Source organism: Tetranychus urticae, chromosome 1 (genome assembly GCF_039701765.1).
Source record: "Tetranychus urticae isolate SD_2017Ah chromosome 1, NJAU_TeUrti_SD_1.0, whole genome shotgun sequence".
In the NCBI taxonomy this organism is placed as follows: domain Eukaryota; kingdom Metazoa; phylum Arthropoda; class Arachnida; order Trombidiformes; family Tetranychidae; genus Tetranychus; species Tetranychus urticae.
The window spans coordinates 17,031,016-17,056,445 of record NC_142958.1 but is presented as its reverse complement, the minus strand read 5'-3'; the positions used below and the strand labels follow the sequence as shown (position 1 = coordinate 17,056,445).

At 33.0% G+C, this 25,430-nt stretch overlaps 4 protein-coding genes across 7 annotated transcripts; 3 read left to right on the top strand and 1 right to left on the bottom strand.

Annotated features, from left to right (window-relative positions):
• The first annotated feature begins 5,137 nt into the window (after positions 1–5,137).
• On the top strand, positions 5,138–6,268 carry LOC107372061 (uncharacterized). Its single transcript, XM_015940201.3, has 6 exons — positions 5,138–5,249; positions 5,324–5,434; positions 5,511–5,603; positions 5,692–5,787; positions 5,879–5,974; positions 6,062–6,268. The coding sequence occupies exons 1-5, from the start codon at positions 5,210–5,212 to the stop codon at positions 5,971–5,973; spliced, it is 435 nt and encodes a 144-aa protein (XP_015795687.2). The 5' UTR covers positions 5,138–5,209; the 3' UTR covers position 5,974; positions 6,062–6,268.
• A 310-nt stretch (positions 6,269–6,578) lies between these two features.
• Positions 6,579–10,885, bottom strand: LOC107372063 (V-type proton ATPase 116 kDa subunit a 1). 4 transcript variants are annotated; one of them, XM_015940205.3, is made up of 5 exons: positions 10,595–10,885; positions 10,449–10,527; positions 10,123–10,349; positions 9,429–9,538; positions 6,579–8,911 (listed from the first exon to the last, which is right to left on the bottom strand). In XM_015940205.3, exons 1-5 carry the CDS (start codon positions 10,709–10,711, stop codon positions 6,913–6,915), a joined length of 2,532 nt encoding a protein of 843 aa, XP_015795691.1. In that variant the 5' UTR covers positions 10,712–10,885; the 3' UTR covers positions 6,579–6,912. The 4 variants fall into 4 exon arrangements, with proteins under 4 accessions (XP_015795691.1, XP_015795693.1, XP_015795690.1 ...); XM_015940207.3 differs by having other exon boundaries at positions 9,429–9,517; XM_015940204.3 differs by lacking the exon at positions 9,429–9,538 and adding an exon at positions 9,065–9,177.
• A 652-nt stretch (positions 10,886–11,537) lies between these two features.
• Positions 11,538–17,242, top strand: LOC107372062 (JNK-interacting protein 3). Its single transcript, XM_015940203.3, has 7 exons — positions 11,538–12,266; positions 12,947–13,336; positions 13,454–13,489; positions 13,957–13,974; positions 14,059–14,321; positions 14,411–14,592; positions 14,826–17,242. The coding sequence occupies exons 1-7, from the start codon at positions 11,732–11,734 to the stop codon at positions 16,927–16,929; spliced, it is 3,528 nt and encodes a 1,175-aa protein (XP_015795689.2). The 5' UTR covers positions 11,538–11,731; the 3' UTR covers positions 16,930–17,242.
• A 406-nt stretch (positions 17,243–17,648) lies between these two features.
• LOC107372065 (uridine diphosphate glucose pyrophosphatase NUDT14) lies at positions 17,649–18,965 on the top strand. Its single transcript, XM_015940209.3, has 7 exons — positions 17,649–17,845; positions 17,956–17,999; positions 18,069–18,247; positions 18,302–18,368; positions 18,449–18,529; positions 18,603–18,662; positions 18,748–18,965. The coding sequence occupies exons 1-7, from the start codon at positions 17,669–17,671 to the stop codon at positions 18,875–18,877; spliced, it is 738 nt and encodes a 245-aa protein (XP_015795695.2). The 5' UTR covers positions 17,649–17,668; the 3' UTR covers positions 18,878–18,965.
• Positions 18,966–25,430: the final 6,465 nt, after the last annotated feature.

The window sequence follows — 25,430 nt, the reverse complement described above, 5'->3', positions numbered from 1 at the left end:
TATAAATTTTCGTTTACTTCCAGGACGTTAAATTTTTGTATCGATTTGATTGACATTTCCACATACAGCAAGCATTCATCTGCCAAATGATGTGACAGATGAATCCAATGAGTAATGATGCACTGACTCTTCAGTGCTTAGATAGCTAGATGTCCAATGAATGTGATTACATCGAGCACATTGATGAATACCGAAAGTATTATTAGTCTTATTAGTGAAAATTTCGTACTGTTAATTTCCCTTCAGGATCATCTTATATGAATCATATCATATGATCAACCGTTCGAACATGTGATAGGAAAGGTAGATTAAAATTTCGCTATTTAGGCATTAAATAATCTTAAACACATTAACTAATTAACAAATGAATCCTCTATTCTGAACCAGGCTCGGTCGCTAGACTCGGAGAATATTTGATTCGGCTTATAACTGTAAATAGTACCAGGAAATTTTGACGCTTGAATCACAAGAACACTGTAACTTTTCAATATCTCGTCCGTTAAGATCTCTTGTTTAATCTCATACTCTATTTTTTGACATTGAAGTAGACGAAATGTTTCATAACATGCTTTATTTCGAATTTGCATCTTTGTTTGCCAGACTGGAAAATACTCATCTTAAAATTGAAATGATTCCGATCTAAAGTTGAAAATGTTAAAAAAATGATTCAGGAGCTCGAAAAACGTCCCGTCCTGATTCTTACTCAGAAGAAGTAGACGATTGAATGATTAAATTTTCGGTTTGTTCAATTGCTGGCAAAGTTACTTCAGGTTAGACTAATTTAGAAAATTGATTCAGCTTTGAATTAATTCTGTTCGAGCAAATGTTTTCTTCCAATTTTGTCACTTTATTTGTATATATTTTGAAGGAACGATATTTATCTTTCGATTTCTATTTTAATTTAAAGGTCACTTCAAGCACAAATTTTTACCAAACAGAGCTGCTTGACTTTTGCTTCAGATTCTGTTTGTTCTGTCAGACTTTTAAAAATAATTAGAAACGAAGCAAGTATCAAACTTTTGCTCAGAAGCCACATTTACTCAAACAGAATTAAATTCGAAGCTGAATCAAATTTTCATTGGCTGATAGTGTAAAAGACCATCAGTTTCATCGAGCTGATATCAGTTACAGTTTCAATTTGATAGATTTAATCTGGTTTGCAAAAACATTCAAATTTTTATTCAAAGTAAAGCAAATCAACAAAATTCAATTTACTGAAACAGTTAAACTCGTGTTTCTCATCGCTTTCATTGCCATGTGCAATTGTGTTTCTCTAGAAGATTGGTCAAAAATCTTGCTACCATGAATCCAGCAGACATGCTAGGTATGGATGTCCCAACATCGACACCATGTGGATCCACCGATTCTATGTGATTAAAGCCACCTGATCTGTCTCTGCATATGGGGTCTACATCGACATTCATCCAGTCATAACATTATAATAGTCATTCTTTCCAATAATGAAATCAATCTCTATTGATTTCTAAACTATGAAAATTATAAACTTTAATAAAATTATTTAAACTCTAATAGTCTTGAAAATTTAATTCGGAATCATTTAAAATTTCAAAATTCAAAATTTGAATCGTTATCGAATAACTATAGCGATCTTTTATTTTGGAATAATCTGTCTCTGGATTCTATATCCAAGTCCTTTTGCCTACTGAACATAATTTCGACTGACCCGAACCTTTCAATCAACCAGTGTTAAATTACATTTTTTTAAAAATTCTTCGATTCTACTAGACTCTGCTATGAAGTTTTAAATATAAAATTTTTTGGCGAGAGTGAAAATCAGATTAGTACACCTTTGTCCATTTGAGCCCATAGCTAGACGATTTTTGATCGAAATTTGTTTGTTGCTGAAAAGTACACCTTCATTCAAATGGTCAAATAGTGCCTGTAAGCCTAGTCTAACTGTCTAATTTCCATTCTTAAAAATTTGAACGAAACTTTATCAATAGTACCTTAGTATTCAAAAATTCAACCATTCAATCGTCATAATCTTTTATCATGGTTTGCACTATATTTTTCATGCCATTTTGCATTTAAAAAAATTATATTGAAAAAATCTATTTCCAGGCATTTTTTCCTATTCTTTTAGCCCGGTTGTACTCTAAATAAGCAACTCAAAAATTAGCAACACAGGTTAAGGCAAATATGAAAATAGCCAATGGCACAAGTTAAGCTGGTTAGATCTTTACAATAAAACTGAAATTCGCATTTTAACCCACTCGAAATATGAACAATAACCAAATCACTAGTCAATAATAGTTTTGCCATCTATCAATATGAACCAAAACTCGTCTTGTGAATATAGTTTCATTAAATCTAATTAAGGGGCGAATTTATTGTGTCATCATTCGTACCTATTTCGGAAAAAAATACTCGTGGTGATACGAGCTACTGGTATTGCTTGGTAAATTCATGTTCTTCTCGTTGCAAATCAAATGGTGAAGTATTTACTCTAACTGCTGATCATAATCACGGCGATAATCCTGCCGAATCGATAACAAGAGAGCAAGAAATTTGATCTAGAATGTCATAAAGAATGACCCGGTTATCACTGGTAATGAAGCGTACAATAAAGCTACGAACATATTAACAAATAATGATGCTGATGAGCTTGGTATAGCTTTAAAACCATTTCGTATCCTTCAATCTACAATTAGTGACAATAAACTAAAACAATTGCCACCTTTACCATCTTCTCAGGATTCAATTCAGATTCCTGATCAATTCAGAAAATTGGATAATGGAGAGGATTTTTTGCTTGCAGATGATTGATTTGATGAGAAAATTTTACTATTTGGAACTAGAATTGAATTTCATTGAATATTTGTGCAAGGCAAAACATGTTTAAATGGATGGTTCATTTAAAACATCAGCAACACTCTTTCTTCAACTCTACACTTTACATGTAATGGTTAATGATGTAATGGTTCCCGTTATCTATGGTCTTCTTCCTAATAAGCAACCAGAAACATATACGCGTTTTTTCAGATTGATTCAAGATGAAGCTATGGAATACGGATTGATTTTCTGTCCTGATGTTTTCCTAATCGATTTCGAACAAGCTGTTTCATCTATTAATGTGATATTCCCAAGTGCTGAGGTTAAAGGTTGTGCATTTCATTTCAGTCAATGTGTTTGGAGATCGATATGTGGAAGCTGCAATTTCACCAATTGAATACCTCGAAAAGAACAAATACATCAAGTTCAAATAGTCATCGAAATTACTGCCTACAAAAACGTTCAATCTTCAATGTGTAAATGAGAAAAACAAAAGGTCAAAATAAAATCTAATTGTGAACTTCGAAAGCTATTTTTTCAAAAACCTCGATCAGAAAAACCTAATCAATCAAAAAATACAATTGACATCGAAATGACAGCAATTGATAATGTAAATCATCGTCAGAATAAGAAATCAAAAATTTGCACAATTGTATTGGACAATTGGGTATAATAGGTTTTACCAGTAACTTTGAAGTCAAGCCATCGAAATGTCTTTCGGATACCTTTCTTCCAGTATCAAATAAAATATCTGAAATGTGTTCTCTATGTACAAATTCAAGAGACATTGAAGCGTCTTTAGTAAAATCACCAAACAAAATAATTCATCATCGTACACATTTATCAGCCACTTTGAATCATCTATTCGATGAATATAAATTCGGAAAATTTGTTTAGTTCGATTGCATCGACAATCACCCTTGGAGGAGATAATTGAATCAAAATCTCTGAGAGTCTTTATTAATTCATTATCCTTAACCTTTGATAACTTAACAGAGTCCATGACCACAAAACAATTGGAAGATGTTCAATGGTAAAATTATTGTGGAAATAATCCATGCATGGTTCAAACAAACGCTCATCGATCATCAAATAATCAGTTACTTCGTAAAGATCAATCACATCCTCCATTTGCACAAAGAACGATCCAGTATGAATCCAATTGAGGATAGATCGAAGACATGTTCATCAAAATCCAGTCCTACTTTGTTTTCCTTTGATTCCAACAAATCACCACAAAACATTTGCTCAAAGTAAGGCACAGATGAACAAATAGACTTTTTGGAGACATAATATTCATTTTTCCTCACAACAATTTTCAGTTTAAACAACTCTAAACCTTTACAAATTGAAGCACAAAACCTTTTCGCATCTGGCACTTCTTTTATTTCCGTGGGTAACATGATAAATGCTAAATACGGCTTTAAATTGTCCTCATTCAACTCAAGCATTGAACCTAATCCCATTTATTATACAACAATTCCTTACAGAGAAGATGGACTGGTTTTCAGCATAATTCAATATCGAAAGATTGTAACAAGTTTACTTAAATATCCATATGAAACTAATTGCATTGATTATGATCGAGATTCGGCTCTTGCCGATTGTATCAATAACAGACTACTTGCTATGAAACCGCCTTCACTGTATCATGCTGGTGTCTTTCCTTTTGGTAAATATTCTGGTGCTTTACCATTCATCAATGGCCAATCGAAAGCTTTGCCTGTTTATAAAGCATGTTATGAAACATTTCGTCTACCTCAATGTCAAAAGATAGATTATGAGGTTAAACAAGAGATCTCAACGGACGAGACATCGAAAAGTTATAGTGTTCTTGTGATTCAAGAGTCAAAATTTCCTGGTACTATTTACAGTTATAAGCCGAATCAAATATTCTCCGAGTCTAGCGACCGAGCCTGGTTCAGAATAGAGGATTCATTTGTTAATTAGTTAATGTGTTTAAGATTATTTAATGCCTAAATAGCGAAATTTTAATCTACCTTTCCTATCACATGTTCGAACGGTTGATCATATGATATGATTCATATAAGATGATCCTGAAGGGAAATTAACAGTACGAAATTTTCACTAATAAGACTAATAATACTTTCGGTATTCATCAATGTGCTCGATGTAATCACATTCATTGGACATCTAGCTATCTAAGCACTGAAGAGTCAGTGCATCATTACTCATTGGATTCATCTGTCACATCATTTGGCAGATGAATGCTTGCTGTATGTGGAAATGTCAATCAAATCGATACAAAAATTTAACGTCCTGGAAGTAAACGAAAATTTATATAAAAAGAGTTGCTTTTCATTCGAAATAACCATTCATTGAATTAATCAAGTTCAAAATATTTCATTCTCCTAATCAGAAACCAGAACCGAATTCTCATTGTTAACCAATCAAAATGCGTGCCACCATTTTCTTGACTATATGCTTCATCGGAGGTATCATATATATTTGAAATGTCTGAGATTGAATATCGAATCATTTCTAACCCTTTTAAATCTATTCTTTACAGTTGTCTTTGCTGAATCATTGAGCAAGCGAAGCTCCATCGACGATTCCCAGACCAAGCAGGACGCTGAAAAATCTCTTGGTGAGATATCTTCCTTCTTTGAACAATTCAAACGTAAGTTGGCCTCTGAGAAGGAAAAATTACTATATTTTGTGCAAACATGATCAATTAATTCAATATTTAAAAATAGCTAAATCAAGTGAATCAACAGATGTCTTCACTGTTGCTGTCCAAAATGCTAAAGAAGCTATTTGGAAGCTCTTGCCATTCTTTCAACAAAAACGTAAGTTAGCATTTATTAATAAAATATTGAGAGTATAATGTGTTCAAACATGATCAATTAATACAATTGTTAACCCTCTTATAAGCAGCTCAATCTTATCAATCATCAGAGGCTTTCACTGCTGCAAGACACAACTGTGAAAATACGGTTTGGAATCTCATAAGTCTCTCTGGACAATTTCAACGTAAGTTAGCCACAATCAATGAAAATTTATTGTCTATTGAAACAAGATCAATTAATGATAATTTTGACGCTCTTAATGACCTTAAAACTAGCTCAATCCTATGCATCACCAAATGCCTTTTATGCCGCAAAGTTTAAATTTGACGATGCTACTTGGAAGCTCTTAAGCATCTGTGGACAATTTTAACGTAAGTCAGCCACAACTCACAGAAAACTCGGACAATAATATGTTCAAAAAGATTTTTTAATGTAAATTTTTATTCTTTTATAACTAGCTATGGCTATAGTTTGAAGAAGACCGGACATTTACGAAGACGATGCAATCCAGTTAAATGTGCTATACAATTTGCAGACATAATTGATACAAAATCAATTATCTGAGATAACATAAAGATTCTGTATTCACCGTTTCTCTTATAACATATATTCAAACTTTCTCTAAATGATTAAATAAACAGATCCGTATTATTTTAACTTACAAATTATATATCTCAATCTTTTCTTTCAAAAATAATGAAAGTTTTACCAAGGTGTATTCAAAAATTATGATGACGATTATTTGTGACGCTTTTGTTTCCCTATGATAACTAAATATTTGGATTGATTCTTTTAAAATATCAAGGCAAAACAATGTTTCAATGAAAAAGTCATAACCATCTCTTTATTCATAGCTAATACTTAAATATGCTTGACATCCTATTGATAAAATTCATCTCTATCAACCAAATCAAAACCAACTTCAGTTGAAACTTTTATTCTTGGATAAGTTCAGCATTTTATTGAAAATTATGATAACATTTTTGGCAATATCTTTTTATTATTCTTTTCATGATTTAATAGTTCGTGGTCACATTCATTAAATTACAACAAATAAATGAAATCAAACAATTTTAATAGAGTCCGAATAGATAATAATTTAGCTGATTGTAATGTGCAAGTTGCATTGACACTTTGACCATAGATTTAAGATTATTGTAGATGAAATAAGTTCACTCAGATTCACTAGACAAAAGGGCTCTTGATTTAACTTTCCAGTTTCTTGTGTAAGATGAAGATCAAAGAGAGAAATAATTAAATGGTGATTAACAAAAATAACATCACCATTCTCCACGCTTGATTGATATAACTATGCAACTTCGTCAGCTTCATTGTTGAGAATGACTTGGAATGAAAATGGTTGGAAAATATAGCCAGATCCTGAGTAAAATTTGCTTTGAAATTCTACCCAATGTAATCTGAGAGCGTGAAGGAAAGCACTCAAACCTTCCATCAATAATAAAACAGAAACCGTTAAAATTGCCCAGAATCCAAATGCTAAATACATGATGAAACCTCCAGCAATTTTTTCGCCAGTCAGACCTTTTTGAAGAACCATACTCCATAAGACTTCACTCAATTGAGCGTGAGCTAAACTCAAAGCCCATAATCGAAGGTATGATGCTGTATGAGAAATAGATCCAAGACAAGCTTCGATAGTGTGAATCACTTGATGAATAATTGTGTCTCCAAGATCAAAAGGACCATCATGACCATGATCACCGCCTCCACTTTCAGCTACAGCACCTGAACTCTCCATTGAAACTTGTACTTCACCATCGGCATTATAACCATTATGATTTTCATTGTTAGATGAATGCATCGCTGCAAGCACACGAAGATCATTTTGCTTCTTTAAAAAGTATGGTTTGATACATAACATCCAGGGAATACATAGAAGTGTAAGTATCAAAAGGACTGTTTGAATGAATTGTTGACCCCAGTACATGGGTAACGCTGAACAAGGTGAATCTGGATATTTGTAAAGAAACATATTGATTAATGTAATCAAAATTGATGGAGCGCAACTGGAGTCTTTAGCATCAACTGAAACCCATTTAGCTAAAATTAAAAGATCAAGATATCCAAAAATTGATAACATGAAGATAACTTGAGGAACAAATTCACACACAATGTTGATACGATTTCCAAAATAACGGTGGTTATAGTAGCCGAGAACAAGTCCAAACAACATTTGCATTACTCCAAGAAGAATAGAAAGTTTCATTTTGTAAGAGTTGAGATATAAAATTTTATTCCCAGAGACTTGCCAAACAGGATCGATTCCAAACCAATAAGGCCTATCGGAGTATTGTGTTAGTGGGTCTAACATCATATTTTCCGGGTAAAGTCCTGTTTTAGGCAATGTTGTTGCTTTCCATGATGATCCGAAAATGTTCAATGACTTAGAGAAAATATCATTATAAATGAGACCAGTATATATTGAGAAGAGACCCATCAACAGAATCAAATATCGTCCACCAAAGAATGTTTTGAAGATTTCGTTGCCCTTAGCCTGGGCTGCAATCGACTGCTCTTTTAAACACATCCAAAGAGCGAAAAGAAACATTAAAAAACCATGACCAGCATCTCCAAACATAACGGCAAATAAAAATGGAAATGAAATTATTGAAAATGGAGCGGGATTAACTTCACGATAAGCAGCCACACCATAAGCATCTACTATATTTTGAAAACCTTGAGTGAACTTATTTGTACGATTAAAAGTTGGCGGTGTTTCTTTGGTATCCATTCGATTGAGAATGGACGGTACAGATGATCCACTTCTTTCTGTACCTCGTCTCAATGCAATATGGATTCGCTCTAAATCATCCACTGGACACCAACATTCAGCAATTAAACATTTACTAGTGAGATCAAGATTAAACATATTCAATGTTAAATAGATTGCTTTGATTTTCCTGACTTTTATGATCCAATTTTTGATATGTTTAGCAGCAGCAACAAGCACTCGATGACGATGTTCATTGGTTTGTTTAAGAACAGTGTTTAGTTCTTCGATTCTTGAAACAACGCCAGCAATCATTTCTCTTCTGTCAGCAGCATTATCTGGACAAGGATAAAGAGTGGCTCTGAATCCTTCACAGATTTTTTTGACTCGAGATTTCAGCTGCTCTCCTTGGAAGAAGATGATGAATACAGATTTGTAAACATTGTCCCCTGTAACTGGATCTTCAAGTGGCTTTTCGATTTCAGCTTGACGAAGGAAGACATTACCCAGACAAACTCTCCAAAGCATCCTTTCGAAAGCAGGAATCCGTTCTCGCAAAATGACTCCAGCTAAAAATCTAAGAGATGATAAGTTAATGATGAATAAAAGAAAACGAATGTGTAATTTGCAACTTATAAAGAAAATGAAAGTTGATGAGAAGATCGCATCGTATTCTGGACTATATGTATATTAAAATACAAATTGAAATCATCGATTAATTCAATCATACCCCAAATCGGATGTGAAACGTTCGGGAGCTCCTTCAGTATTCATATATGAATTCATCGCAGCGTTAAAATTTTGAACCTCACTAAACCTCCTCACACCTTTATCAGAGGACTGCTAAGGTTCGTAATGTTGAATATAAAGTAAATAAAGTCAAGGTTTAAAAATGAAATAAATTCAAACAAAAAAAAGCAAAAAGGAAAAGCGTAATAGGCTGTTATTTCATCTTGGTTAAATAATTGTTCAGGAAATAAGTAAAAGCTAGGCAACAAAAAATAATAAGCACTAATGTGAGCCAACAGATAACGATTAAGTACCAGAAAGATAATAGAAGTAAAATTGTCGACTCCATGGATCTAGAAACATACCCTAACTTCATTTGGGCCGGACCACCAGCACGCAATCCTTCTTCACCAAGTAATTGAGTTGATTCGTCGCCCATTCCTGTTTCTTGAATCTGTATGGTGTGATATTCCACCTTCACGATCAGCATTCACATATAATACGATAATATAAGGGTAACAGATGGAAGGAAAGGTAGAGGTGGGGTTGTGTGCATTCATGTATTTGTGAGTGCAATTGGAGTGTTATGGAAATTCAAAGTTGGTGAACAAAGCACAAAAACCAAAGAAGAACGGATGCGATGCGTTCGGAGGGAGGACATGCATAAGCAATCAACAAATAAGAAAATGAGCAAAACAAAAATTGACCCAGGACAGGTTGATAGAACAGAGGCGATAGTGAGTAAGTTAGAAACAAATACAACAAAGGTTAAAGAAACAGAAAAGAAAAGAGCTCTAATAAGCACCAAATTTACTATAATTATAAAACAAGTAGTTAGTAATGACTAATGAGGTGAGCGGGTGATCTTTTCTATGGCTAGTGGCGAATCAGGTAGGAGATATTGAGATATAAGGGAAGGGTAATTATGGATAAATGGATATGGAAAGGAATGGTTTGATGATTGGTGGAGATGTGAATATGAATATCAGGATGGGTAATGAATTGAGAGAAGAAGGAGGAAGCAGGAATGACCTAGCTTGGTCAACTTGATTGAAATACCTCATCGAAGAATTGTTGAGTCTTCTGTAAAATATGCTTCAATTCCGTCAGTTCAAGATAGGTTTTTTTCAATGCTTCAGCATTAGCGTTGACTTCCTTCAGTTCATTTTCGAGTTTCTCAAATGTTGTTTCCAATTCAATCATCTCTCTGGGTAAGGGGGCATCTGGAACATCACCCATATCGGACATTGGAATTTCATCTTTTTTAATTTCTTTTTCAAGAACCCCTGCAAGCCAAAAATAATAAAATGAGAAAACAGGCAATAAAAATTGTTAGTATGAATCACAGAGTTAAATGGAGACTAGTATTGAAAATGTTAACATACGTAATTTTCTCTCCATTTCATCACAACGACGAACTTCAAGGACAAATTTTCTTTGGAATGCATTTACATCTGGATTGAGCTATAAAATTAAACAAATTCAATGTCCATTAAAATTTACAATAAACTCAAGAATAATAAAGACTTACATCACGGAATTGTACAAGTCCAAGTTCACCTAGTTCGGCAACACACAGATAAGAGGCTTCTGATTGAAGAAATAGCTGGCAAAGGCTCATCTCTTCACTTCTTAAAAGAGAACCCATGTTTGACCAGTTCTCCTCTAACGTGAACCACAATAGATGAACACTGATAAATATAAATAAGGTTAAGATCCAGTAAAACGCCCGGAAAGTAATAAATAATTATGAATTAAGTAAATTCAGTGTATCAACAAAATACAGGAACACATTAGGCGTATTATGACATTACTGGAGTCAATAGATTTTACTGAATCGTCTCAGAATCAGAGCCTTGTTGATGATAAACAAACCTCGATTAATCGATTAGCATGTTTCGATTTTGATAGATAACATTGATAGTAAATCAGTGCTAAATTTAAAATTGTTAAAATTCACCTAAAACGACCAGATTAAGTTATTCCAATTCAAAACTCACCTTAAAATCAAAATCGTATTGCCAGCTGGGGATTTTGACAATTAAATTTGTTGAAAATGAAGTAATAGGTCAAAGTTTAAGAAAATGGAAACTAAATAAGAATCCAAATAAATTGTTGAAAATGAAAAATTCAAAATGTATCTTGTTACTGACGATAAATTGATTTCAATTTCAAAGGCGAATTATTTGGGAAATAAATTCAATGACTAACAAATGATTGTTTTGATTATCAACTGAGGAAAACTAAATGTAATTTGCTTCATGTTTATCGAAACAGATTGAAAATCTTTGTTAGGCCATTATTGAAAACAATTTGCCATGGTTTTTGCATTTCTTCAAAATTTAATTAGCAAATATTAAAATGTTGTTCTGTTAAATTAATTGCAATTAATTATAACAACAATTTGGCACCAATTCGACTTCTAAAAATGACACAAGATGGCAATCTTTATGATCCTGGTTCCACCCAATTTTCCTATGACGTCAGCTGTATCTTATGTTATTTCATTTATTTGTTGATAATTTTTGTGTTTTTATTTTATCAAGCCAATTATGGTACCTCTAATCAACTAATTAGTTAATTGTGTTGTTATTTTCTTAATCATTAATGTCAATCGACTATGTATCTCCCTTAATTGATTCATCTGGATTGGAATCTACATGTTGTAATGGGCATGGAGTTCAATAGTGATAAAAACAGTAAGGTATCCTTCACTGGACCTGATGCTAAGGAGGAGGAAAATCTGGATAATTTATGCAACGAAACTATCTATGAAGTTCTTGGTCAAATATCTGGACAACGACAGTTGGATTCTCCGACCAGCCATGTTGTTTCTGAAAGAGTACAAAATTTAGCTTCACAAATATATACTGAGCTTCAAAAGATCATCAACAGATTCTCTGATGAAGATGAAATTGTTGGTGGTTTGATGCCCTTGATTGTGAATGTCCTGGAATCATTGGATATCGCATTAATTGAATCACAACAATTGCAAGTTGAATTGGAGCTATGTAAAGATGACAATGAACAGTTGGTATCTGCCTTTGACAAGGAAAAGGCTATCAAAAAACGAATCGAGCAAAAGTTATTGGAATATGAGTTTCAATCTGAAGATGAGAGGCAACAATATGCTCAAAAAATCAATTCACTCGAAAACATTGTCAAAATGTTGGAGTTGAAAGCCAAAAATTCAGCTGATCATGGTAAGTTAACTTAAATTCAATAAACAAACAGATGGAATACTGGTTGACCTGATAAGATTATCTCCAAAAATTTCAATGAAAGTTAATCAAGTTTTTTTATCGTTCTATTATTTACAACTTTTGTTTAAAGTCAAGTGTTACAGTTAAATTTTGGATTGTCTGATGTCTCTTTTTTGTACTTGTTTTGATTTACTTCACTATTATTCAACTTTTATCCTCGATTATTGTTTTTCAATCTAGTTACTCATGAAATCCATTTCCATTTGACTTTAATGTCCTGATTGTATGAGAAACCTGACGCTATCCCCAATTGTTTTGTTAGCATAAACATTCGAAGCTCTTTAGTTACAGTAATTATTATTTCTTCGTTTGTTTTTGTGAGTTTCTCTTGTCCCCGATCTTTATTATTAGTGATTATTTTATTAAAATTAAGTGAACGCTTGAAGTAACCTCTTCATTACTTCAGTAATCACTCATTACTGGAATCATTATAATCCGCAATTTATTTCATTTTGTTAATCAATCTCTCTCATTTGTATTGACTAAATGAAAAATTAGTTTGATCCAGGGCATTATTTTACATTTCTTGTGTTGTTTTCAGGAGAAAAATTCAACCATTTGTTTTCAGATGGATAGAGTGATTTAAAAACAATTTTTTAATCCTACGTATTTATTTATAGCTTCAAGATTGGAGGAAAAAGAGCAAGAACTGAAAACCGAAAATTCCAAGCTTCATACTCGTTATAATGACTTACTTCGAAGCCACTGTGATCTTATGGAACGTATGAAAATATTAATTGGAGGTGATGATGATACTGGTCAGACTAATTTAGTTCCATCGAGTAATAACAAGCCAACAACATCCAGAAAGTCTGATGTTGAATCCTATTCTAGTCATAGCGAAGAAGTCGACATCAACATGCCCTCTAAAAATCTGGCCTCAGCTATTATGGGACCTCGTCAGGCCTGGATCGACACTGACTTATCACTTGAAGATGCTTCAATAATTGAAGAAGTAGATGAAATTCCCCGAGATCGTGAAAAGGACAGAGAAATGAACAGTCTTACAGGTATTGCATATTTTAGATTTGTATCATTTCGATTTCGAATTGTGAATAACCCGTTCTCATGGATTTTTAAAATTTCATCCGATTGATTCACTTTTTTAATTCTTAATTTTTCTTTAGGTCGAATTTCACACCAGGATAAATATGCCTCATCTGGTATGCTAAATCTTATCATCTTCAACAAATTCATTTTACATTTCCTCGTTTCGTTTTCACTGTGTCATCATTCCGTCTTCGCTCTCGTTCATAATCAAAGTAGATTTTTGTGTAAAGTAGATTTGATTTTTCAATAACTTCCAATTCATGATTGGATTTTTTCCAGCCAAATTTTTCTTGTTGGTGTCATTTATTTCTGACTATCCAGTTTATCCCACTGTCTTTACAAGGCAAATAGCAGTTCGAGTTCTCTGTTACTTAATTTTCAGATTGTTTGCTTTTTTTGATTATTGAGATATTTTAAGGGCAACAAATATTGAATTTTCACCTCGAACTGAAATTATGAACAATAATGATGCACTAAATTTTGCCTTTCTCTTGATTTTTCAACAACGTATGTGTTATATTTTTATGCTGATTATGTTTTTTATTTATTATTAATCCCATTGTTCACATGATTATGGCAGTTACGGATAACTTTTTCGGTGAGTAATCTATTCTATTTTTGCTTCTCTTTTTTCTATCACGCTAATATTTAATAATGAATTTTGTATTTTAATTTCGTTCAGGTATGGAGAAAGAAGTACAAAACCTTATACGGGAAAATGATGAACTATTGGCGACCAAGAATGCTCTCAATATTGTTAAGGATGATCTTATAGTCAAAGTTGACGAACTTCAAAGTGACTTAACTATGTCTAGGGAAGAAGTTCAACAATTAACCGCCGTTAAAGATAAACTGAAATCACGTATCGCGCAATTAGAAGATGAACTAAAGAAAACTAAAGAAGAACTTAATGAAGTTAAGCAGAAAGTTACAGCCCAACCTCAGGTATTTTGGATTCTATTTTAAAATTACATACAATGTTAAGAAGACATGAACACAATAAAAAATCTATAAATTGATTTATTATTGAATAGGATGACGAGGAAGGAACACCTATGACTCAACGTAAACGCTTCACACGTATGGAAATGGCTCGAGTTTTAATGGAACGAAATCATTACAAAGAAAGGTTAATCGAATTACAAGAAGCCATAAGATGGACCGAGCTGATTCGTGCCAGTAAAACAGAAGGAGAGAAAAAATCTGTCTGGAAATTGTAAGTGTAGCATGATAATAATTAATCGATATTGACTAACATAGCTCATTAATTTTAAAGAATTAACCACATTTAATATTTGTAATCTCTATCTTTATTAACGCTGCCTTTAAAGTGGAAGAAATTTCTCCAGGTATTCTTGTGATTAGAAAATTTAAAAAAATTAACCTCGTCATCGAATTGTTAAACAGTGTTTGAAAATGATTTCTCACATTTATCTTTCTCTTTTACAGTTTAAGTAACTTCTTCGGGACTACCGGAGGCACCTTACCTAAAGAGGGTAATAGAAGCCCGGTTAAAACTGCTATTCGTTATGGTACTTCTAATCCAGATCAAGTAACACCAGCCCTTGAAGCTATGAAAAGGCGATCTCGTACACAACATTCTGGTGATCTTGTGCTTCTCATGGATGCCGATATTTCCAGTGAAAGAGCAAGATCATTGAAAGCAGTTCGTGCTCATGTTCCTCGAACCAATGGAGATCGTATCATGGCTTATGGTTGGAGTATAGCTGGAAGTGGTAAAGAATCAAGTGAAAGTTCTGTTGAGGGTGGCACGTATCTCACTTCTCTAGGGTTACGCCATGCCTCTGTTCCTGTACCAATTTATTGTAGACCATTAAATAACGATGATTTGGGTTTGAAGATATGGTGTGCTGCTGCTGTTGATTTAACTGGTGGAGAAGCTGGATTCCCTGGTAATCAAAATGCAAAAGCTGAAACTCCGACTGCGGAAAAGGTTTCAATAGCAGCTATTGCTGACTTAGAGAATGAAATAGGCGCAGCAATAAATGACCAAAATGATTTTCCAGATGCCAAAAAGTTGTCAACATTTGCTTGGATTTGCAGTGTCAGCAATTCAAAGAGTAAAGTCAACATTGTCAATATAAAGAATAATCCAAGTGAATTTTTGGATTCATTTACAGTTAAAACACATCTTTTATGCATTGCCTCTATTCCTGGAGCCAAGAATAATGATATTTATGATTATAATGATATTGATTTAGATAATATCAAGATTGTCGAAATAGATCCACCTCAACAGCAACCATCGCCAGTACCACCTTCAAATAATGAGAAGATTGAAACTGTACAAGCAAAAGATGCCTTAAAAGTTTCATTTGAAGATGAAAAGGATGATCTACTTTCAAAAGAGGCTATCTCCAAGAATGTACAGTTGGAAAAATTGACTGAATATGTTGCCTACACAGAGCCACCTTCTCCGTCAGTCTCTGATGACATTCAAACATCGAATACAACAGTTTATCAACCCATGTCAACATGTTTACCAACAATGTGGCTTGGAGGACAAAATTGCATGCTTTATGTCCACTCAGGTCTCGCTCAGTGGTCGCATTGTATTTGTAGTGTTAGACTTCCTGATTCAATTCTCCAAATTGTCCATTTCAAGGGACGAGTTTTCGTAGCTTTGGCCAATGGACAGTGTTGTATATTTGTAAGATCGCCAACAAATGGCTGTTGGGATTTCTCTAAATATCTTATTATTGATATGAGTAAAGCCAATTCACTTTCAAGCGACAGTGTCAATAAAAATGGATCTGGTAATTCAGGATCAGGAACATCTTCTCCAGCCAGCACTGCTACCGCTTCCTACAGTATAAGATGTATGGAAGTTACCAAAACTTCTGTTTGGCTTGGTTATCGTAATATGGTTTATATTCTTGATCCTGTTGCGCTCAAAATTATTCATTCCTTAACTGTACATCCAAGAAAAGAAACTCAAGTTCGTCAACTTGCTGCCATGGGTGATGGAGTTTGGTGCAGTATCCGTTTGGATTCAACTCTTCGCCTTTATTCAGCTCTTAAACCATATCAGCATCTTCAAGATGTTGATATAGAACCTTATGTTTCTAAAATGCTATCCTCCAAAGCTTTTTCCTTCATTCGAGTAACAGCTCTCCGAGCCAGCAACAATCGCCTTTGGATTGGAACAGCTAATGGAGTTATATTAAGTATACCCTGTGATAAAATCAGGTCGACCAACGCTGATTCCCCTTCTAATGAAAGTTCAAGCGGCAATTCACTTAAATCCAGCGATTCTGCAAATCATAAAACACCTACATCGTCCTCACTAGTCTCTGAAAGTGATGTTGGACCCATTTCAATAGCCACTTTCATTCCTAAATGTAATCCATCACAATCTCAACTATCTTACCATGGCCACAAAGATGCAGTTAAATTTTTCTTAATGGCTAAAAATTTGATTACAAGTGGAGGTGAAGGATACATTGATTTTAGACTTAATCCTGAAGAAGAGTCCAACTCATTATCTAAGGGTGATCGTTCCCATCTCATTGTTTGGGAATTGAATTCATAGACTGGTCATCATTTCATCAAATAAGCATAATTTTAAATTAAATCGTTTATTTCTTTTCCCGTCGTTATACTTTCCCGCTCCAAAGTACTGTACAGAGGCTGCAATCATTTGATTTATCCAAGTTTCACTAAAGCAGATGTATTGTCGATTTTGACCTTTAATGTTAACTTTACTGACTCTCTTTTTCAAAGAAACACGCTCTTTTCTTTTATCTAATTGATTACATATTTAATATATTGATTGTTAATAAACAATTTTCGTCAGTCTTCAAACGACTAAAGAAACAATAAAAAAAAAGTTTTATCCCTATTGATTCATTTGCTTTTACAAGACTACTGACTATTTGAAATTAAAGATTACTTTTAATTCATCCATTGAAATCACAAAAAAAATGTTTTACAAATCCGAATTCATATCAGAATGAAAAGAAATCTAACAATTTTGATAAACTCTCAAACAAAACTCTATTATAATTGTTTGACCTATTAATCTTACCTCTTTTCGACCTTTTCTCTACGATTATTGTTTTGTTTCTATTTGATCTTTCAGTCTGCAAAACAATGTGCGATTTGCACCAAAGAAATTCGATTATTTATATTATTTATCTTAAGAATTAAGCTCAGGCTATGAACAATTGTCCAAAACTTTGGTTGAAACCAGCCTTGTTGAGAGTGTTTTGGATCCAATGATTTGATCCGAATATCTAGTCAATTTTTATCAAGTACCATTGTTGTTATTTATGTTAACCAAAAGTCTAATCAATCGAGCCTTTCTTCGTCATTTAAGTGACCAGTATTGTTTACAATTTTTTATCGTGAAAATGTCAGGTAATCAAGCACCTAAAGTAGTTGGCATATCACCAATTGGTCCTTCTGGTTCTAACTATATCAAACCTATCAGGTTAAAGTATACACTGGTAAGTCTTAATCTGATGAGTACTAAATGTTTTTCTCTACTTCTTTCGACTTTTTCTCGGTCAATTTCGGTTTGATATTTTAAAATTTTATGGTTTATATTATTGTTTAGGATGGCAAACAATTGGCTTGGGATTGTGTCAAGGCTCACGACAGGTAATTACAATTATCTTGCATTTTCATTTCGTTTGAAACTTGTTTTTCTCTTCATTTCTATGTTTCCAGCGTTGCCATCATTCTCTATCACAAAGAAAGGAATAAGCTGATTTTTGTAAAACAATTCAGACCCTCATTGATTCTATCTTCAGCTTTGAAGCTAGATGCTGAGAATGGAATAATTGAAGCAGATCCAAAAATTGATGGATATACATTGGAAATGTGTGCTGGAATCATCGATAAACCTGGTAAGTAAATTGTTGTGATAAAAGTAGCAGCTGATCATTTGTTTCTGTTTACAGGGTTAAGCCATGAAGAGATAGCCAAGGAAGAAGTGTTGGAGGAAACTGGATATGACATACCAGTCAGGTAAATTGCAAATTCGTTAGTTTAGGATGGACCGTTCGATTTTCAAACTCGTTAATGTTCTTTTTATCCATTTTTTTCAGTTCACTAAAATTTGTCACTTCATCACGGTCTAGTGTTGGATTACAAGCTTCTTTGCATTCAATTTTCTACGCTGAAGTCATGTAAGGATAACTTTAATTGAGTCAAGTAATTGTTCCTTTTTACCGATTATATTTTAACTATTCAATCCTAAAGTGACGCACAACGAGTCAATCATGGAGGCGGAGTTGATAATGAAAGAATTGAAGTTGTCGAGTAAGTATGATTGATTATGATTATCCTTTTAAGTTTCTTTAACAATTTCCAGTTAACTCTTAATATCACTCTTTATACTCTCCAGATTATCGATTGAAGAGTCTCGCAAATTACTTTGGTGTCACGATAAAGATGTACAATATTCACGACCAGCGCACATGTTATTGGGCTTATCTTGGTTTATTTACGAATATTATCCCAAAAATCATTCTTAATTCAAATGATATGGACTTTGTAACTCTAGATTCCAATAATTGACCTCTTTTACTTTGAATAAACTATTCTATTATATTATATATAAAATAGTCATTAAAATACTTTGATCCAAGTATAATTGAATTCATCCAAGCTCATTCATTGCTTCCCTTTACCATATCTCATAGCTTACGAATTCAGCAGAGTTCAAAATGAGGCTATTAATGATAAATGACTTATTTTATTAGTCATCTAATGTGAACTGAACATAAATTCATTAATGAACATGTTTAGCCAACAGAATCTCACAATATCTTACTAGCTTTACAACTTATTACTATTTTTAGATAATTTTCGAGAGTATCTTGAATAAAAATTCAAAAAATCTGATTATCTGAATCAGATCTCATTATATTGAAGTTTAAACGAGCTCCAACTTGAAAATTTGTTCGAAGATACATGATTAGAAATTTTTTTACACTGCATGAATAAATTTTCATGCAGTGTAATGATTCATTTGAAATCAATCATAACAAAATGCTCGGAAACTAGTGTATAAGACTTTCTTTTGAGTAAGAGTTCGGTGAAAAAATCTGATGCCTCAATGGTACAAAAAGAGGCCAAAGTTTAAATTTTGAACCGAATTTTGTCAAATATCGTACACGAGAGAAACTTTTCAAATCCACAAATGGAAGCAGTTGTATTCCCAGTTCGAACCGATGCATACAATTTGATCTCAAAATTCAAGATCAAAACTATCTATTTAACTTTAAATATGTTAAATCTTGGTCTCACTAGTAAATGTTTGATTGCTAATTGTTGGTGTCCAGTGGATGATTTAGAGCGAATCCATATGCCATTGAGACGAGGTACAGAAAGGAGTGGATCATTCCGTCCATTCTCCATGAATGTCTGGAGATGCTGGTCATGGTTTACTAATGTTTCTTTTTGCTCTTTGGATGTGTTTAAAAGAGCAATCGATTACAGCCCAGGATTAAACATTCTTTGGTGGACGATATTTGATTTTGTTGATGGGTCTCTTCTCAATATATACTGGTTTCATTTATAATGATATATTCTCTAAGTCATTGAACATTTTCGGGTCGGCATGGAAAGCTATAGAATTGTCTAAAACAGGACTTTGCGTACTCTCATTCTGTATATTCCTTGATATGCATCAAACCATACTTTTTAAAGAAGCAAAACGATCTTTGTATGCATTCATCTAATGGTGAAAATCACTATGGTGAAGTATCAGTGACAATGGAGAGTTCATGTGCCGTAGCTGAAAGTGAAGGACCTGGTCATCGTCATGATGGTCTTTTTGATCTTGGAGACACAATTATTCATCAAAAGGGAAAACACTCGCTTTAATCTACTTCTCTTTGACCAAAATAGCTAAATCAAGATTCCTTTGCTTTAAATTTGAGTAAAACATTACAGCAGCCGTCAATGGTCTTGTCGTAGAAGCGTCGCTTTTACTTGCATATTTAAAACCAGTTAAACTATATTTATTCGGATTTTATTGTTTGATTTGCTTTGTAACTTATAGTAAATTGTAGTAATTTGTGATAAATGAAGACAAGAATAGTTAAAAGAAATGAGCTACCAATTTTCTATTAATTCCAATAAAATAGTCTACTGATGTTTCTTTTTGTTCTTTGGATGTCTATAAAAGAGCAATCGATTGTAGCCCAGGCTAAGGGTAACGACATTATATTAATTCCAATAAAATACTTAGCTGTACAATTAGAAAAAAGTTTAAACTCAAGTTGATTTTCGCGATGCATTGAGTTTCAATGATTGAGATGTTAAGGTTGCTACTAAAAAGACACAATAAACACATTTGTTGCATTTATGCACAAATTTACACAAACACTGGAAGAAAAATGGACAAAAACGGGTAATAATGAATTTCTTCCAAGTTTAGATGCTGTTAGTTTGAAGGTACTTAAAAAGTGAGTCCGTGTGTGCTATGGAAAAGTTTCTCTGATTAATAGTTTTCGAGTAAATAGAGTTTGAAGTTTAAACTTCGATCGCTTCTTGTACAATAGTGGAAGCAAATTTTTTCATGTAACTCATAGTACTGGTGTAACTTTTAATGTACAATCATGAAATGAACTTACTTTGAAACATAAAACTTTCTATTTTCTGTAAAACAGATAACTTCGATTTTCCGTTAAAGTGACCGCATTCTTGTCCTGTAAGAGTTAGATGGCTGAAATTTATTATCTGTGGATAAAAATTGTTGGTACAAATCAACAATTGAAAACTTTTTCCAATTTATCCATATTTCTCTTGATTTTGACCATTAACCTAAAAACTTTGAACATCAATAGTCCGAAAATGGCATCACTTTCAATCATCATTCTTTGTCCAATCATTAGATTTTATTATGGACTATGATGTTTCGAAATGTTAAATTATTCCAGATTCTGCAGGAAAAGTTCTAGCATTGTATTGCTTATGTTACCAGATTTGAGCTTGATTACCAGATTATTTTATAAAGTTGACTGGTTTCTCAGCCACGATTCTTTTGTGTTAGAAGTATATTCATCAAAGATGAATCAAATCAAATTTTATTGGATATAGAATCATATTATTTTATAGCCCATGATAAAATCTAATGATTGGACAAAGAATGATGATTAAAAGTGATGCCATTTTCGGACTATTGATGTTCAAAGTTTTTAGGTTAATGGTCAAAATCAAGAGAAATATGGATAAATTGGAAAAAGTTTTCAATTGTTGATTTGTACCAACAATTTTTATCCACAGATAATAAATTTCAGCCATCTAACTCTTACAGGACAAGAATGCGGTCACTTTAACGGAAAATCGAAGTTATCTGTTTTACAGAAAATAGAAAGTTTTATGTTTCAAAGTAAGTTCATTTCATGATTGTACATTAAAAGTTACACCAGTACTATGAGTTACATGAAAAAATTTGCTTCCACTATTGTACAAGAAGCGATCGAAGTTTAAACTTCAAACTCTATTTACTCGAAAACTATTAATCAGAGAAACTTTTCCATAGCACACACGGACTCACTTTTTAAGTACCTTCAAACTAACAGCATCTAAACTTGGAAGAAATTCATTATTACCCGTTTTTGTCCATTTTTCTTCCAGTGTTTGTGTAAATTTGTGCATAAATGCAACAAATGTGTTTATTGTGTCTTTTTAGTAGCAACCTTAACATCTCAATCATTGAAACTCAATGCATCGCGAAAATCAACTTGAGTTTAAACTTTTTTCTAATTGTACAGCTAAGTATTTTATTGGAATTAATATAATGTCGTTACCCTTAGCCTGGGCTACAATCGATTGCTCTTTTAAACACATCCAAAGAGCCAGAAGGAATATTGGTAAATCATGGCCAGCACTCCAAACATTAGATTGAGAATGAACGGTACAGAAGATCCTTTCTGTACCTCGTCTCAATGCCATGTGGATTCGCTCTAAATTATTCACTGTCGACATAGTCAAAGTTAAATAGATAGCTTTGATTTTTATGACTTTTGAAATCAAATTGCAAAAATCGGTTTGAAAATTAGACAATAAAAAGAGCAAAAATTTTGACTTTGGACTAAGAGTGGAGATTTGGCCAGTTTGTAAGCATGAGGCAACTGAATCCATTTGTGCAACTGAATGCATTGAAAGGATTATTGTCAAAAAATATAATAACTTTCGAGTCAAGAGTTGGGATTTTGTGAATTTGATATTTCGAGAATGGCAGTGCACGGAATCATCATTCTATGGCCAATCTTCAGGATTTATTATGGGCTATAGTATAATGTGACTGAATACCGAAGGAAATCAGAGTCAATTCATCTAATAAGGAATATCCTTGTGACATATCGTTAGATTTTAGTTTAGTAACCATTCACCATTTATAAAGCAAGCATAAAATCTGGTAACATAAACAATACAATGCCATAATTTTTTTGTAGAATCGCGAATAATTTAATATTTCAATATATCATAGCCCATAATAAAATCTAATGTTTGGCCTAAGAATGATGATTGAAAGTGATGCCATTTTCGGACTATTGATGTTCAAAGTTTTTAGGTTAATGGTCAAAATCAAGAGAAATATGGATAAATTGAAAAAAGTTTTCAATTGTTGATGTGTACCAACAATTTTTATCAACAGATAATAAATTTCAGCTATCTAACTCTTACGGATACAGAATGCGGCCACTTTAACGGAAAATCAAAGTTCTCTGTTTTACAGAAAATATAATAGAAAATTTTATTCTCAAAAGTAACATAAAACATATAACATAAAAGTACATTTCATGGTTAATCATCAAAAGTTACATTATTAAAATGAGTTTCAGGAAAAAATCTGCTTCATTAATTTTACAAAAAGCTTTGCAAGGACAAACTTTGAGCCCGGTTTTCTTGAAACCTTTAAATCGCACGAACGGACTCAGTTTTTATGTCTCTACAAACCAACAGAGTCTCAGTTCGAAAGAAATTCATTTTCATTCATTTTCGACCATTTGTCTGACAGTATTTGTATTGATTTGTGCATAAATGTAACAATTGTGTTAATTGTGTCTTTTTAGTAACAACCGCTTATTTGTCATAATTTTATAAGTTACATTGTATTATTCCGTTTTTTGCAGTGCTACAGTTGATGAAGAGCATTTCAGAAAATCTTCAGGGTTAGCTTTACAAATTATACATCTATTGAATTGGCACAGACTTCAGATCAGGAATTTGTTTTTCTTTTAGTAACTTTCGCTAGCAATTTTTATAATAAAATATAAGTCATGTTTAGGAGTATTATCCTCAACTTGCGAAGAAGGTGTTCAAACAAAAATTGTTATTTCCGTTCTGACTGCCTATTAGATGATGTTTTCTGGCAATTATCTCCCATTTGCTAGCCCTTCATTCTCATTCATGTTTTCCTTACCCGTGCTATCATGTCTAACCCAAATTGTGATGGAAAGCACTCTGTTACTTCAAGATTTTTAATGGCATCGCAATAGTCAAATATGGGAATCTTTCTTGTGTTGCTGGTGAAGCAAAGGCAGATTGAGAAACCAGACTGGCTGCATCGGATACTCACACCTGAGAAATGAGTTTTTTAGCAGCCTGATTATTAGCTATCAATACACTGAGCCATCACAGTTTCTTCCTTTTTCCTTGCGAATAATTTCCTTCCTCTAATAAATCTGATTGGAAACAAGCATATTGAAGACAAATTTTTCAATTTCGACATAACCTCATCTTAAAAACCAAAAAACTGAATAGCAATGAGTATTATGAAAGTGACCAACAATCTGGTTAAAGATAATGTACATATCATTGAGTTAAGCATGAAAATGAAGCTCACTGCATGGCCATTTTAACAACTCTAATTACTTATTTGAGGCAATAGACATTCAGACTAATGGTTTTAAGTAATGAAAATAAGCTAATTTAAACTTTCAGAATTAGAATGTTTAATTGTTTAATCAAGAAGCAAGTAAACTACTTTCGTGATCAATTTTCTGGTAAAAACAAGCGATTTAAATACCGTACGATGTTTCTTCTCAATCCAGTGATAACATCAGGAGAAAGGCAACAATTATTTCCTCCAAACAATCCGTTTAATCAGCCAGCTTTACTGGATACTTGTTCATCATTTTAAATTCATGCCCGAGTATCATTGAATACACGATTAATCAGTGTTCAAATTTCATGACCAATCAAGTTTAGTTGAGTTCAAATCAATTACTGTTGATATCAATTATGATGTTTGTGCCTTATCAAAGGTGAAAAGATGATAATTATGAATAGGAATGACCAGAATTTGGATTAACCGATTTTCATTGATATGTGTTGCTTAGTTTCCAACCTGAAAGTGCAATTCCCTTCTTTAAATAGTCACCACGAGTTTAGCAAAATATTAATAAACATACAAACTCTGATAGTTCACCGTTCATCACGATTCTGATAGAAAAGGGAAAAAACAATTAGAGAAAAGAAGAAGTAGATTCCCATCATTTTGTTAATCATTCATGTCATCCCAAAAGAAATTTACTTTTCCCAATTCCTTGAGGTTAACCCTAATTGTCACATAAACACCCAACATTTTCTTATCGACAATCAATCAACTAATATATTTATAACTCAAACCATTCAAATTGTCTCATTGTTTTTACTCTTCTCTGTCTTTTCCTTTCAACCGTTAATCTGAGCCAGCGGATCAGAGCGGATTAACCATTACTGGAATCAGATAGGGATTTGAGATTAAGCTCAGATGGATCAGCATGTTAATCGGACGAAATTGGGTGGAAATGGCGAGAAAAAAGCATTTTCTAATGGCAATTAAGGAGTGGATTTGGAAGGCATTTGAGGATGGATCGGGACGAGAGGAAAGTGAATGAGGAAGAAGAAACAAGTTGAAAGATTGAATTTGATTAAGATTGTTAATATAACGGAGATGAGATGAAAGATTGAAATTTAAATAATGAAAAGATGAAATTGAAAGTAAAACAAAAACATTGATGTTAATGTTGATGATGGTGGATAAATAATTAGGTGAAACAAGAATACAGACTTCAATGGATGTGAGAC

What these genes read in the sequence shown, in the direction of transcription:
- LOC107372061 (XM_015940201.3), top strand. Translation starts at nt 5,210, where the DNA reads ATGCGTGCCACCATTTTCTTGACTATATGCTTCATCGGAG. An exon ending in CTTCTTTGAACAATTCAAAC is followed by an intron (nt 5,435 to 5,510) that starts GTAAGTTGGCCT and finishes ATTTAAAAATAG; the next exon opens with CTAAATCAAGTGAATCAACA. An exon ending in TCTCTCTGGACAATTTCAAC is followed by an intron (nt 5,788 to 5,878) that starts GTAAGTTAGCCA and finishes CCTTAAAACTAG; the next exon opens with CTCAATCCTATGCATCACCA.
- LOC107372063 (XM_015940204.3), bottom strand. Translation starts at nt 10,711, where the DNA reads ATGGGTTCTCTTTTAAGAAGTGAAGAGATGAGCCTTTGCCAGCTATTT. An exon ending in TGAAATGGAGAGAAAATTAC is followed by an intron (nt 10,350 to 10,448) that starts GTATGTTAACAT and finishes TTTGGCTTGCAG; the next exon opens with GGGTTCTTGAAAAAGAAATT. An exon ending in CGTTTCACATCCGATTTGGG is followed by an intron (nt 8,912 to 9,064) that starts GTATGATTGAAT and finishes ATCATCTCTTAG; the next exon opens with ATTTTTAGCTGGAGTCATTT.
- LOC107372062 (XM_015940203.3), top strand. Translation starts at nt 11,732, where the DNA reads ATGGGCATGGAGTTCAATAGTGATAAAAACAGTAAGGTATCCTTCACT. An exon ending in CAAAAATTCAGCTGATCATG is followed by an intron (nt 12,267 to 12,946) that starts GTAAGTTAACTT and finishes ATTTATTTATAG; the next exon opens with CTTCAAGATTGGAGGAAAAA. An exon ending in AAGTTACAGCCCAACCTCAG is followed by an intron (nt 14,322 to 14,410) that starts GTATTTTGGATT and finishes ATTATTGAATAG; the next exon opens with GATGACGAGGAAGGAACACC.
- LOC107372065 (XM_015940209.3), top strand. Translation starts at nt 17,669, where the DNA reads ATGTTAACCAAAAGTCTAATCAATCGAGCCTTTCTTCGTCATTTAAGT. An exon ending in GGATATGACATACCAGTCAG is followed by an intron (nt 18,369 to 18,448) that starts GTAAATTGCAAA and finishes CATTTTTTTCAG; the next exon opens with TTCACTAAAATTTGTCACTT. An exon ending in ATTTTCTACGCTGAAGTCAT is followed by an intron (nt 18,530 to 18,602) that starts GTAAGGATAACT and finishes TCAATCCTAAAG; the next exon opens with TGACGCACAACGAGTCAATC.